The 15,284-nt window shown below is 43.8% G+C and overlaps 1 protein-coding gene across 7 annotated transcripts in view; it reads left to right on the forward strand.

Moving 5' to 3' along the window:
- ARIH1 (ariadne RBR E3 ubiquitin protein ligase 1) overlaps positions 1-15,284 on the forward strand; it is a 64,876-nt gene that overhangs the window by 11,051 nt on the left and 38,541 nt on the right. The window contains exons 1-2 of one of the 7 annotated variants that reach the window (XM_074601999.1): positions 5,804-5,845; positions 6,162-6,257. The exons of 5 other annotated variants lie outside the window; for them this stretch is intronic. In XM_074601999.1, coding sequence (XP_074458100.1) covers positions 5,825-5,845; positions 6,162-6,257 — 117 coding nt within the window. In that variant the 5' untranslated portion in view covers positions 5,804-5,824. Of the gene's footprint in view, positions 1-5,803; positions 5,846-6,158; positions 6,258-15,284 lie in introns of those variants that run through there. One more of the 7 variants, XM_074601998.1, reaches the window with a different exon arrangement.

Raw genomic sequence — 15,284 nt, forward strand, 5'->3', positions numbered from 1 at the left:
GAGTGTATGGAAACTGGCATGATGCTTGAGAACCTGGTGAAATGCTTGCTGCTTGGCTGGCTTTTGTCATTTCTGAATCTCTCATCGACTTTGTGTCGTTAATCCACTTTGGGGGTTACTGTTTGGGAACTAGCTTTGTATATCCAATGCTTATTTTTTAGCTGGGGTGAGAGCTTCTAGGAGGGGAACAGAGTGCACAGCCTTGGAGCCGTCTTCAGGGATGCCTGGGATGGCTGATCCTGTAAGTATCTGGAGGGAGGGTGCTTGGAGATGTTTGGGATATCTATCATTCTTATGTACCCTAGCGTAATTCCCCTGCCCAGTGTCCTGCTGTCACTTGCCAGGGTATCTCTGCAGACAGGCAGCGCCGTGATTTGGAAGAGGCTGGGTGCCTCTAAGTGCACCTAATTATCTGTCAGTCATTAGCGTAATTATTCATATTTCTAGCCTTCGCATCAGTTATAAAGCAGGACTGATTAAGTGGTTTTTTTCTCTTGCAGAAGCCCAGTGTCAGATGATTGGTAGTAATATATAAACAGGAAAGCAACAAGGAATATCCTTGTCAGGTGGTGCACAGTCCATCAAATACAAAATTGCTTGTCCAGGTTTGTTTCCTATTCCCCACAGAAAGGGAGATGTTACAGGTGCTTTGGAGGGCCTGCTGGAAACACTTCTGATTAAATAGAGTGCAGGTTTGTGTAGAGGCAAGTCTTTAAAGCCCTTAAATGAGAAAATGGTGAAGAAGTTGGAGGTCTCCTATTCTTCCCCACTGCTGTATGACTTATGTTTTGTTATTTAAATGAGAAAATGGTGAAGAAGTTGGAGGTCTCCTATTCTTCCCCACTGCTGTATGACTTATGTTTTGTTATTTAAATGAGAAAATGGTGAAGAAGTTGGAGGTTTTCTGTTCTCTTCTGCTACTGTACGACTTGTGTTTTGTTATTTCTGTATTGAATCCCAACGGAGTATTTTCTCTTAACTCGAGGGAGCTCAGGTAGTTGGTTAAAAGTACCTGCAGCAGTTAGAGACTGCAGTTACAATTTTAGGTATATCTTGTTAAAGGATGGGAATGAGAACAAACAAGAGAATTGATGAACTCTTCCTGGCTCCAGAATATCCTTTCTTCAAAGGTGGCTTCTACCGAGCCCTCGAAGGAAAAAGTTTTGGGGTGTAAACAGGCAAAATTACTTCTTGTAGCGGAAATCTTGGTTCATAAAATAGGATCTTGCCAGGGCTCTGTTTTGTTGGCTATAAAACTAAGTAAGACTAAATGAGTGGAGTATGGTAAATAAACTGCAAAGTCATCATTAAAAAATGGTCTGAGCTAGAAGAGACTTGTTGGGAAAAGGATGCTGGCAGACTTTCCTAGTGCAGATGCAGCTTCTGCCAGCAGAAAAAAGTGCTTCTGCAGGTATAGCTGCTTTGTGCAGGGAAGTGATATAAGCTCTAACCGCATCTGCTCTGGGGCTTTTGCCAGAGATTACATCCCCCAAGACACTGCTGTATTGGCAATGATTTCCTGAGCCTATCTAGCTTAAAAGTGTTAAGATGGCTAAATTATATATTCCTTTTCTTTTTCATACTTGATTGAGGATTGTAGACCAAGGCATAGGTATCACTTGGGTAAATTTACTGACTGTTTGTCAAGGTGGCATCATGTATGTCCAAAACATATCTTGCCGGTAAATACTTCAAAGGGTTAAGCTCTTCCTGTTTTGTATTGCATTGCAATTTGGCAAGACATCCGTCTTTCTGCTGCATGATGCAGAGATGAGACATGGGCAAGGTCTGCTGTTGGAAAATGAGGTGGTGGCGGTAAGAACTGGAATCCAGTTGTGGAGATGGATTGCTAAATGGGGATGCTCGTTAAATCTGTGCTGAATGATGACTGACTGCTGTGACATGGCATGGAATTGTGTACCCAGGTGCTTCATTTAGCCAGGTATGTGTGACAGTAAACAAGTTCTGGGCCTTTGTGCAGTGATGGGGAGATGAAGTCAGCCCAAGGGAGGTGGGCTTTTTCTTTCCTAAAGTGCTATAGAGTGTGTTGCTGCTTCAGTGAGTGGGTAAAATTTCCTCTCTGTCCAAGTGAAATGTGCTGGAGAGGGATTGGTTCATAAAAGTGGGTGCTGCTTTGAGGAAGGGACAAAATCGGAAGCGATAAGGGACAAAGAAGTGAAGAGAAATACCCAGTGCTTGGATGCTCACCAAACCGAGCCCCGGTGGAGAAAGATAAGATGGAACAATGTTAAGGACTTTTTTTTTTTTCTCCATAAAAATTCTCTAATGCTGTTGTAAAGTGCCACTGGCTAAAAATTCCTCGGCAAAACCTTTGTTTCTCATCAGTCATGTTGACTCTGAAGGGGTTAACTGTTGCATGCCACCAGTGGCCATGTGTCAGAATGCATTTGAGCTAACCTGGCCATTGCCACAAGAGGAACTTTTAATTGGGATGGCTTTTGTTTAGTTTTCATGGTAGATCTTTAACTTACTGATTTTTGTGGGTGCTGCTTTATTGTGCTCATGGAAGAAGTTATCGTGCCTTACCATTTTCTTCTACCTGTCCGTATATTTGTTGGAAAATGTTAATTATAATGTTCTGAAGCAGAAGTCAGGGTGCAGGACACAGACTGCATAGACATGTTACTTGAAGATTTTTGCATAGTGAGTATTTCCCCCCAAGTACCTGCAAGTCTGAGAGCTCTGGCTTCTGCTGCAGGAGGTGGCCTGTCCATTTGCTCTCATTCTTGTCAGAAGAGGAAAACTGTGTAATCAAGCACTGCAATAACAGCCGGGTGAGAAGAACCGTGTGTTTGTGCTGGCAGTGCACTATGGGGTAACGCTGTTCACGGTCAGGGGTAATCCTGGAAACAACTGATTTTGAGGAATCAATTCAATGGCGGTTGTCTTGAGGTGATGTACAGTGTGGATGGATTATATCTTTCGTCTGTGATAAACAACTTACCTGTCTTTGTGTTTGAGCATACTGTGGTGGAATAGATATTCTCCATTAGTGCCCAGTAACAAAAGCAGATGGGAGACGGATCACCCAGCAATTTGAGACTTAACCAGCATTTGAGAGACACATTTATGCTGAATATCCTTGGGGTCTGATCCTCTGCTTGCACCCTGTCTAAAAAGAGGACAGCCTTTCTTTAAGCATCATCTGGAAGGACCTTTGAGACCAAGAAAAGGACAATTTGAGAGACCTTTGCAGAGAACGATACAACTTAATGCAGAAAATCAATGAGGTTGTTTTCTTGGCACATGTATGAGCCTGCAGACAGACCTGCTACGGAAACTGTCTATGGAAAAAGAACACAAGTTATTGGGAACTTACCCTTCCCAGTATTGCTGTGATGTCAAAAAAAAAAAAAAAATTCTCATTCTTTCAGAGTCTGCCCAGCTTCTTCTACACACTTCAAGTATGCCATGGTATCATTATTTCTTCAAGTTATCCTAGGGAAAAAGTCTTTTGACATCAGGAAATACTATAGGATACTCTTCGAGGAAGGACTTTGCAGGTGTGTTGGTTTTTTTTAAACGGAATAGGCATTTTTCTGTTACAGCAGACCTTAATGAATGAGGCATGATAACAGATCTTCAGGAATGAAGCGATAGTTTGGCCTTTTTGAAAAGGGCATGCGGTATGCTCTTGTATATTGTGCTGTAAGATACTTTATGTAAAAGGGCCTTCAAAAAAAGCAGGTTCTCTAAACCATTCTGTGGGGCTGTATGACTCTTGTGTGGTACAGATATTTTTGCTAAGGTAAAGTGTGACTTGTGATACCTCCACTGATCTGCTAATAACATCCTCCTAAGACTTACTGCCCATCCAGTGCCTGTTGACGTGTTGATGCCTTTGTTCTTAAAGCAGCCAAAGTGAAGTTCTGTTATCCAAAGGGCACGCAAAATCCACAGAAAAGTCCCAGCTACTGCTGACCAGTAAGTAGTTCACAGTCCAGGGTGGGCCTGTTCCTTAAATTACCTGAGCTGCTGGAGACCAGAGCTCGTGGAGAGCAGTTCTGCTACTGATGGGGAGGAGCAGTGCCACTTTCCGACAGATACATCGAACCCATGAAATGGGTACAGCCCCATGGGTGAATCTGGTTCTGGATCAGAATCTGGTAGTATACAATGCTGGCTATGGTGGAAGAGTAAAATTATTTACGGATATGTATTTGAGTGAAGGAAAAGGAGGGAAAGCTTTTTTTCTTTTTTGAGACACCTCAGATTTCTATAAAATGATTTAAAGGAAAAAGTAGTTGTAAAGTAACATTCCTCTTACAGCTTTATTCCTTTACTATCTGTTTCTGCCTGCAAACAGGACAGTTTCTGTAGCTCCCATTGGCAGACCTGTACTCTCCCCGCAATATACAGTTCATTCAGAAGTTGAGTCACTGGGGAAAGCGTTCCCCTGAAACCCAAATGGAGTGCTTTGAGTTGTTTTACTTGTATGAACTTGATGGGTAGCTGACCTGACATATGCCACTTCTAGTCTTTCCAACATTGACTAATAAAAGACTAAAAAAGTGTATTTCTGTGTTGCTGGCCTCATGACTTGGTTACATTGAGGACACATCTTTGTAGAGATTGGCAGTATTCCAAGAGTTTACTGTCAAAAATCGTATGTTTGGTAGCCTGGCTGAATGTAGCCCCCAGACACTGTAATGATGATATAGACAGGGCTAGGTCCTGTTCCTTTTAGGAGCTGGACTTCAATCCTCAGCAGCCACCTCCCTCGAGATCTGTCTTGCAAATCCAGAAAGCTTTTGGAAGAAAGATGGCAAACTGTTGCAGTTGTCTTCTTGATGAGAAACTGTCTTTCTGGATTTTGCTTTCTGAGATGAAAGCTAAAGTTGCTGGTAGGATGATGGAGGAGAAGTGTGAGACCTCTGACTGTGAATTATACCTCCCTGTATGCTTTAAAGTCTTTGGGACAAGATGATTTGGAGAGTCTGTTGACGTGGGAAGACCCAACTTTGATGTGCCTGGCACGTGGCTTGTTGCAGACTGATTTCACAAACAAATTTCTTGGAAGCAAGTCCCTGTTGTCCCAGTTGTGCCAACTCGGCTGTCTGGCCACGTGGCGATCCCGGTCTGGATTGTAACAAACCAGCAACCCCCTTAACCCAGGTCAGCTTCTCTGTCTGGTTCATTTGTAGCCGTGCAAGTAGTCGTGCTCCCATCACCGAGTGGGCAGTGACAGACCCAGGAGCCAGTGGCTCCATGAGCTTGTATTGCTGCTGAAGCAGATCCCTTCTGAGCTGCTCTTTCTTGGTCTGGTGGCGATGGGATGCAGCTTCTTTGGATTAGGCTCTGAAAAGCATGTTTTACTGCCCTATTTCAAAGTAAAATAATAATCCAAGTAGCTGTTACTTTATGTCACAGACAAGAATAGAGTTGGTGCACAGCTAAGCCCTTCTGGGTTTCTGGAGTCTTCCTCGGTGCCTCTAAAATCTTGTGCAAGGGAGGAGATTTCTTACCTGGTTTTGATCAACCTCTGCTCTTAGGCTAAACCGAGGGGGTTTGGTACGTATTGCCCAGTCACTAAACTCCTCTGCCTTTGTTCAGCATTGTTTCTTTCTGTAGCAAAGCATGCTTTTGCATTCCTCTTGAACCAACATACTCTATTTTCTTCAAGACCCACGCTAGTGAGTTGTCATACTGGTTTGAGACCAGTTTGATAACACCAGTTCAGTGTATCTTTTCTGGTCTTCTAGAGACTGTTGGTCTGAGAGATCGTCGTGTGGGACTAAAAGCATTAAATGCTGCTGCTTGGGGATGCTTGTGGTCTGGGGAATTCCAATGGTTTTCCTGTTTGATGAAGCTGGATCCCTTTGTGGTACGTGTATAGGAACAGTGCAGTAACTACCTGGTGTGTCAAAATGAAGTGTAGAGGGGTGAGAACTTTTACAGGGTTGGGGTCGTGTATGATAGAAGGGGAAAAACAGAGCCTGGGGGTCTGGAAGAGCAGTGGTGTATAAAGTCAAGAGGAAGGGGGCTAAAATGTGCTTTGTGGACTCCGCTTGTGCGAGGAGTAGTTATGGATGACCAGGGAAGGTGACTATGTGTTGTTTGTGATCGGGACACAGAGGTCTGTTACTGTTTTTTCTAAATAGTCATCTGTTTGTTTCATTGATTTCTCATCCTGCCAGAAGCAATGCTGGGAGGCGCTGGATGTTGACTGTAGATTCGGCACGAGGAGGAAGTTGGTGATTACCAGGGACCTGGACTCTACCTGGAAGAACCTGCAGGTCCTTTACGTTCGGGATAGCCAAAACTCTTTTGGGGCTTTTAATATCACCCCATCCACAGCCTAGCTGCAGTGCTGTGTACTGTTTTCTGCCTCCGCAAGGGGAGATATTAAGGAGCTACTGCAATAGTAAACGGGAAGAATTATATGGAAATGGTGCCATCACCTTCTCCTACTCTTTTTAAGGCAAGTCTTTGCAAATTCATGAGTGGGAGGCAATGGGTTGAATAAACCCATTCTGAAGCGTACTCTGGCACCCATGTGCTCCCACTCCGCTTCTCTCAGTATGTCAGCGGCAACTCCAGAAACCAGAGCTGTGGCTCGTGTTGCTTACACAGATTTGCTGAGCTTTTGCTCATACATTGGGATTTCTTGTGGTGGGAGACACCAGGAGGAATGAAATACTTTGGGTGATACCGCCTTTGTGGGCAGAAAAACAATAGTGCTCCTTAATCTAAAAGAATTAAAAGTGAGAAGTGGTTTGTGAAAGCATGTACATTTGGAGACTTTCTGTTCCATAGTGCTCAAGGAGCGTACGGCAACAAAACTTGCTGGAATTCACAGGGCCTCTGTGATGGGTCTTTGGTCTTTAAAGGTTTGACTTTATACTCCAGAACTGTAGCAAAAGGAAGTAGAAGCTAGAATGTTCTTCAAATTAAATGTATAAAATATGGGTTAACATTTCTCTGTATCCTGTCATCAAACCATAGATCTCCTGGTAGGGAAGCAAGTGTAGCTGAAATATTGGAAAATACCTTCCCTGATCGTAGCCTGTGTGCAGTTTTTAATTAGTGTTGAGTTGGTGGTGGAGGTTCTGCAATCATCTGAGAGTCAGTGCTACCCAGTGCACTTGAGCAACAGGGCAAATCCATCCCATCTTCTTTTGTTTAGAAGTATTACAGTGTGAATTCAGTTTTTGCATTTCCAAATTGGCTAATTCATCACGGAGTTGTTGCTTTAGTATTTATTTTTCCTTTCTGATTTTAAAAGCTTAGTTAGACAATGGATCTTTGTTGTGGCTCCTAATCATTAACCTGAAAACTTTCCAAAAGGCTCAGAGAAAATGTAAAGCAGCTGACTGCTTCATTTCTGCCTCTTGAACCAATTAACTCAAGTAATAGAGTTTTCTCCGAAGTTGCTTTTTATTATCTTCCTCTGCTAAAAGAGTGGATGTTCATCAGAGCTAAAAACAATCAGTAAAGTGCAGATAGGTTACTATGAACTGAGATCATCATATCAAGCTGCCATTTGGTGCCATCATGTAATGGTACTAACTCAGTAATTCTGTAAAACTTAATTTTCAAAATTAAGAGCTGATGTGTGAAGGGAAGTTAATGAGATGAAGAAAGATGTAGGAAGCCAAGGAGATGATCAACATTGAAGCTGAAGCCTGTGCATGTGTTAATGGGAAGTTACAGTGGGGTGGTAAATGCCAGCTGGAGGACAGCAGTGGCTGGCAATGCCAGAGGGAAGTAGCCTGGCTTCATGCGGAATTGTGTGGAAATGCCAGTAGCTGGAAACAGGTAAATATCTGGTTGAAGCACAAGTGGGTAATTCAAAAAAAGTCACTTAGTGTGGCTTCAGTGGGGCTGTAGGGTGGAAAAATCACATCCTCGGTGGGTGCATAAAGATTGACTAGTACTGATTTTGTTGTTATTATTTATAACAGGTGTTTGGAAGATGAGAAGGATCTCAGATTCACCTGTGGGTGTTTTAGTGGCCCCATAAACCATGAGATGGCTAATGGCAGAAATGTACCATGGTGTGATTCTCTCCAAGGCCTCAGGGGATGGCAGAGGAGGGTATGGATGGGTGGTGGTGGACCGATCTGTTTCGCTGCTGTCCTCCTCTTCTCCTAGCAGCGCTCTTACAGTCTCTCTGTAATCGAGCCAGGGAATATTAGATTACACGGAAGTTTTCCAGCAGCTTCTCGGGGTGCTCAGTCAGTGGTGTTCAAAAACTAGTAAGTTTGAAGATAGCCTCTTTAGGAGATCACATCCTGGAAGCACGCAACACTTAGATCTCACCTTCTGCATTTGGTTCCTGGGAGTTTTATTAAGCTGCTAGAAATGAGTTTTTTTGTGCTTGTAAGATTTCCTGTAATTGTCTCCTGAAAGAATAGATGCGAATGGATCTTCAGAAACGAAGGTCACATAGTGCACTTGCAAAACAATGCAAACGGTACGATCACAGCCTTACTGTCAGGTGATTTGGGCTAAAAGCTTATTTAAAACACTTTCTGCTCCGTATGTTTATGTTTAAGGTTATCTGTATGGGGCTGGGGGAGATGCAGGAGAAGAGCAGTGGTGTTACTGCAGAATTTTCGGCTGGTGTCCACTTTATTACCTGACGTAGGAAGCAGCTGTACAGTCCCTGGTCTGTTGTGTTGGTTGCCCTTGTTCTGTGCTGTGGGTGGAGAAGGAGCTGTTGTTCTTCAGAAAGGAGTGTCAGTGGGCAAACCTGTTGGATTTTCAAGTAATTGAAGACTTTTGGGGATTTCCGCTCCTGCTCGGTGGTGGCACTTAATACAATTGAGTGTTACGTGTTTTTATCGGTCTTGATGTTTCGGGCATGCCTGCCTGCACGCCACCTCCATGACCTGGAGTCATCTGGAGAGGAGTGGGGAAGAACATGCAGCACATCTGATGATGCTGGTCTCCAGGGCGCTGATGGGCTACAGCTGAGGCAAGCCAGAAGTCTCTCTTAATTTATCAAGAAATCTTTTAAACCTTCCCATGGTGAGGTTGCTCTTACTCTACCTGCTAACATAACATGTGACATGTTGGTTATTATTTTATTAATGCTTCCTTCCATGGTGTGGCGTGCGTGGTGACAACTTTGGAGATGCAGTTTGATCCTGCACATGCTCGAAGGGCAGCTGGGATTTCCACTTGGTGTGCTCTCCTCTTGGCAAAGGCTGGTTTTTTGACTGATTAAATATTTACAGTGGTGGTGTGACATGCTGTCCCTAGATGACGCTTTACTGGAGCAAATGTTTGTGCTGCTTGGTTTCAGACAGGCTTCTGACCTGTTCTTTTGATGGCTCTTCACCAGCGTTTGCATCACCACCAAGCAAAACTCTTACTCTTTATTCTCAACCAACCTGAAACCAGTTGTTTTCCTTCTGCAGGGGAATTCAAATATGGTCTTGTGTTATTTATGCGCCTGTGGAATATAACTGGATGTTGCTGAGGTTTGAACCATTTACAGATGTGTGAAGCTTGGGCGAAGCCAATGTTTCTGGAGCATCTACTTTGATTCACGAGTGCGAAAGCAGTTGTGTAGAAAACCAAACTGGACGCAATATCAAACTGGTATTGCTGTACGGAGTCTGAAAAAGCTGCTGCTATTGGGAAATTGATGCCGCAATTTTAATTTCAACATTTTTCATGCTAAAGCTGTCATGTTTAGAAAACAAAACCAAAACCAGCCATGAAATGGAAAGAGGGAAAACAAAAAATTTATTAATACCATATCTCAAGGAGGTGGAAAGAACCTGGCTGGAGAGTGGAGCTTAAGTTGTTCTTAAATGGTCTTTATCTGCACTGAATGCTGAAACTGAAACAGGAGCGTGATGAGAAGCTGAACTCTAAAATAAGCTTTTGTCGATAATAACCGCAAGAATTAACTGCGCAGCTTTTCTTGATGGATGAAGACATGTATAGATCAAGTACTGCAAACTGTCATTCAGCAAATTATGCTGCTTGGAAATTCTGATTTAAGCTAATGTCCTAATAATCTTTAATTTATAATTCAGTTACGCATTTAAGTGCATCCAGGTTCCTCCTTCCAATTCATACTTTCTTATTTTGACAGCAAAAAGAATTTAACGCTGATACTAGTGACCAAGCTTCTAGTTCAATTAAATTTTATTAAATGAAGGGGGTTTATTTCGATTAATAATGCTGCTTTGGAGAAGTCCAGGCCTTTGCAGGGTTTACTGTCCCTGTATCTCCCTCTTGCATTGGTGTGCCTGAGTGTGGCAACATAGATAATGATAATAAATGAAAACACCTCTGGTGAAAAGCAGTGGTGAAGTGGGATCTGTTTGAAGAACATCTGTGACTTAGCTGCTTTGTTAGCCTAAAAAAAAAAAAAAAAAATCACTGCCAAAGGGCTGTCTGTGTCTCTCTCCAGGCAGGGCTTTATTATGAATGTTTCGTTAGGCAGATAGTTGTGACAGCAAGAATTTCGACAAAATGGCTGCTTTCCTTGGGTTTCATTCCTATCTGGCTATCAACAGGCTCGCTGCCCCGAGCTCCAGGCAATCTTCCTCGGCTTCGACATGTAAAATTGAATAGGTGGCTGTTGTAAATTAGCTCTGCTGTTTCAGCTTTCATAAAGCCACATTTGGAGGAAAATGGAGCGTTTGAACATGTTTGCTTTTTCCCTTGCTCGCCGTCTGGTTTTGGTTGCTTTATGTATTACAATTTTTCTTTGTAACCAGCAAATACCCTTTGTAAAAGCACACTTCTCCCTGCTGCAGCTTCAAGCCTGAGTATTAAATCCCGTCTGAGCAGCATCATAGCCTGTTCATAACTAATCTTTGTGGTGTAAGAGTTGTAGACGCTAATCCTGGGTGCCAGTCGAGAAGCCCATCCAGTTTTGGAACAGAAACGATGACGAACCAGTGCTGCGTAATCTGGTGGTGGTTGAATATTCTGTTAACTTTGATGGCGCTGCGCAGAGCCAGTATCCAGAGTCATTGCTGAGGGCTCCTATGGCAGCGACAAGGCTGATATGGGGCTGTAACAGAACCGGTGTCAAAACATCAAATTATTTTGGTGGTGTTGTTTGAACCCCGTATGAGCGAGTTGCAGGACAGAGCTGCTGTGCAGCAGCTGCCCTCTCATTGCGATAGATGCTGTGATTCACTCCTCCCTAGCTGCTCCCAAATAATTGCGAGGTAAGTGTGCGCATGCAAGCAATTAATGCGGAGCAGCTGTTATCCGGTGCCTTGTCGGTGTGCCTTGCCTTAAATTAGAACAATCCTTAATGCCAGAGGTTTTTGCATTTGTATTTAACTGTGGTTTACATTATGCAAACCAAGCCTCTTAGTGCTGCCTGCCTCCCTGTGCCATGTCCGCTCAGGCCGTATTGCTGGCCACGCCACGTACGAGCAAGGGCAAATCCTCGCCTTCTGTATCGGTCAAACAACTAGTTAAATTGTAGATACTAGATGTCAGATCTAGTGGCAAGCAGAGAAAGTGGGCAACCCAGCTATTCTGCTAGGAGCTTGCCATGCTGCTGGTGTTTCCTTTTATTTAAAATTAACTTGTTGAACAAATACTACTGTAGCTAGAGGAGGCTAAAGCCCGACAAGCCACTAAAAGCTACCCCCCACTTTGTGTTATAATACACCAAGCCAACAGTGCTGGTCTCTGAAGTATCATCCTAAATAATGTGCTGTTTTGTACGCTGCCGTTGCAGTGGGAAAACAGCTTTCTTTTTGTGATGCTGGGATGCTTTGGGAGGGGTGTGTGTGTGCCTGATCCAGGGAAACTTGTTTTGGAAAGCTGTGGTGCCACTTTGTTGGGAAAACGGAGAAGCCACAAATGAAACAAGACCCTTTTGTTCTTCATGGGTACTTGTCCTTTGGTGAGCAGTATTTGCGGGGTTTGCCTCGTGGCACTCCATAGCCACTGCAGACCCTTTAGTTCCTTATGAATAAGGCATAACTTACCCTTCAATGAAGGGGGAACCTCTCTTGTCGTCGTCTTTAAGAAAAAAACTCAGACAGAGACCACTACCTTGGTTGCCTCTTAGCCTATTAAGTGATTAATAGGTATTCCCAGAAGTCTTAATACAGTGGCCAAGTGGGCTGCTATAGCAGAAGGTAGGACAAGACTTCAGGCTCGTTTAAAGCTTTTGTAATGCTGTTGCTTGAGAAGTTGAGAAAATACTGATTCTTTGTGCACCCTTTCGGCAGATCTCTGGTCCGAGTGGCGAATCCTTATGTTTGAGAAGAGCTTCTTGCTTTACTACCTGAAACTCATTTGTGATTCTAGAGCATGACAGGGTTGAAATAATGTGTTTTATGGATGTGAGTACTGGAAGGATTGCATGGAGAAACCTATCCGTGCTCTCTGCCTGGTGAGTTCAGCAGGAGATAGCCCGGTTTGATGCAAGACTTGTCCTGGACCATGGAAATTTTTTTAAAAAATAAAAGTTGTACTGGCTATAGGAGCTGATATCATAACCAAGATAAATCTAGAGATAAGATCAGTTTGTTTCCTGAAGTATATTTTCATCTTTGATTAATTTGCTCTAGGAAGTGTGCATGTTTAAGTGAGCTATTAGGAGCTGCTTTAGGTACTGCTACATAGTACAGATAGTACAACAAAAAGAGATGTTGTGGAGGCCCAAATGCAAAGTAACCTAGAAAGATCAAAAGCTAAAGCCCTGAAAAAGGCTGCAGTCATCCACCCTGAAGCTGGAGGAGCCTGTTGGTGAAGGAGACCTTTCAATTCCCATACAGCTCCTCGGTGGCAGGGCTGACTTCAGACAGTTCAGCTGCTTGTTCCCCTCCGTCTGCAGTGCTGGCGGAGGCTCTGGAGCAGGGATTGGTGCTGTTGGAAAGCTTTTTCATCATTTTTTTTTTCTCTTTTTTTCTTTTCATGGGGTGCCATGCTGGTTTAGCGTGGTTCCTGTGTGGCTGCAGCAACTTGGCAGTGTTGGCCAAGCAGAGCACTGGTTGGCCCCACCGACAGGGCGAAAGGAGAGCATCATAGAATCATAGGATTGTCTGTGTTGGAAGGGACCTTTCAGATCGAGTCCAGCCATCAACCTAACACTGACAAAAACCATCACTAAACTATGTCCCTCAGCACCACATCTACCCATCTTCTAAATACCTCCAGGGATGGCTATTCCACTGCATCCCTGGGCAGCCTGTTCCAATGTTCTGATAAACCTTTCCGTGTAGAAATTTTTCCTAATATCTAATATGTGCCTTCCCTGGTGCAACTTGAGGCCGTTTCCTCTTGTCCTATCATTTGTCTCCTAGGGAGGTGCAAAGACTATCCTGTTGCCTGAAGGGTCTCTCACGCTTGCCTCTGGGTATATACTCGGTGTATCCACGTTGTGATGGCACAGCGAGGTGTATCAGCTTGCTGCTTTGGCCAAGAACTATAAAGAGAGGGTAAAATAGAATCATGGAATGGGTTGGATTGGAAGGGACCTTAAAGATCACCTAGTTCCAACCCCCCTGCCCTTTGCAGGGACACCTCCCACCAGACCAGGTTGCTCAAAGCCCCATCCAACCTGGCCTCGAACACCTCCAGGGATGGGACATCCAAAATAACTCCATCAGAGCAGTGAGCTAGTCCAGCTTGTCCTGGAGCTGCTCCATCGCTGCTCTGACACAAGGAAATGGGTAAATGTGCCCCAAAATGGAATTGCATGTGCTTGTCAGCCAGGCACCTCCTTGTGTTCTTACAGTTAGGAGCTTGAATTCATACTGCCTGGGAGACTCGCTCAAAGAGGGACTGGGGCTGTGTTTTCACAATACAGAGTGTTTGGCAATACCGTTTTCTGCCCCATGCTGTGTAGCAGATTTGCTGTCTCAGCTGTTTATGGGGCTCCACATGGACTGGATCAGGGATCTGCTCTAACCTTTCTAAAGCTGCTTTTGTTCACATGGGCTTTTTATAAGCTGGAAGAAATTCTTAATTTGGCCTTAAAGAAGCTGTGCTGGCATTAATAAGAAGAGTAAGATCCCACTGCAGAGGGAGAGGAGTGTCACTTTTTAATGGTATAAACCACAAAACTAGTTCTCTGTGCTTACGCTTTGACCCTAGGGCTTTCCTTCAGGGAATGTTTTGTTGGTGTCACTGCTGAAAGATGCTGTCCTGCTTGTCCCCTCCTGGTCAGGCGACCAAACAGATTGGGGAACTGATTCAGTAAGAAAAGCAACTTAAAGGAAAAAAGATCAGTTTCTGAGCCAGTAATTTGCAGTGTTGCAGCATAAGATGGCTGTACTAATGTGGGTGGGTGAGCGCAGGAGGTGCAAGTGTGCGGCTGAGGGTAGGGATGGGGTGGGATCACTGCTTTGGGTGGCAGCATTGGATTTTGGCAGCTTCAAGTTGTAGCTATAGCCCACGGGCTCAGAAAATCACATTGCTTGTTTATGTCCTACTTTTCAACAGCTTCAGAGCGTCCATTGAAAATCTGCCCTGAGGCAAACTTCTATTTTGGTGTCAAATGGCAAAGTACGCCTAGCCGCTTCTCAGGGCACTCGCTGTTGCCTCCCTTGTACATAAATGGTCTTTGAACTGAGCTGAGATAGTTTGTATTTGGGGATGTGAAACACAGATCTGGGGTGTAACAGAGGACCCCTGTGGTTTGTTACATTTCTCATACGACCAGAACCTTGGCTAATATGGATTAAGTTGGAAGAAAAACTTGCGTACAAGTGAAAACCCAACGTTTATTTCCAGTCCTATTTCTGGCCTTTCTAGGCTGTATTTCTTTCCTTAGTTGTATAATTGCATAGTATTTTCTGAATCTAGGAGTGTTTTGGGAACATCTGGAGACTTCAAAGGACACTGGCATCTTACACAGGCAGCCAGTTACTTTCTGGGAGGGTTTTTAGTGTTTTGGTGATCAGAGCTGGGACAAACAGGAAATACCCTTGCTCTGCAAATAGTGTGGAGTGTGTGGCAAAAATGGATAGGATGGATGGCAGTTAGCCCTTCCTGCACTTTGTGAACATCCTGGGTTTACGTTGTGTAAGCATGCCAGACGTGGAGATATTGGCACATGGGTGTCTGTTGTGGTAGTGACTAACCTGTTCCTTAAGTCTTCAGCTGTATTCTTATTTTATATAGTCATTTGCTTTATAGAGCTTTTAAAAAAGTTTTTCTATCTGTCAAGTCAAATGATTTCCCAGTATGTTAGTTAACATCAGATTTCGTTATGTGCAGAAAATACATGTTATCAGATGCATGAATTTCCCCATTTGCTTATTCAGAACTCTGCTTGGTGTTCTAACAGTATACCGACTTGGTCAAGCTGTTACTCAAGTATT

The sequence above is a fragment of the Larus michahellis genome, chromosome 9 (genome assembly GCF_964199755.1).
Source record: "Larus michahellis chromosome 9, bLarMic1.1, whole genome shotgun sequence".
NCBI lineage: Eukaryota > Metazoa > Chordata > Aves > Charadriiformes > Laridae > Larus > Larus michahellis.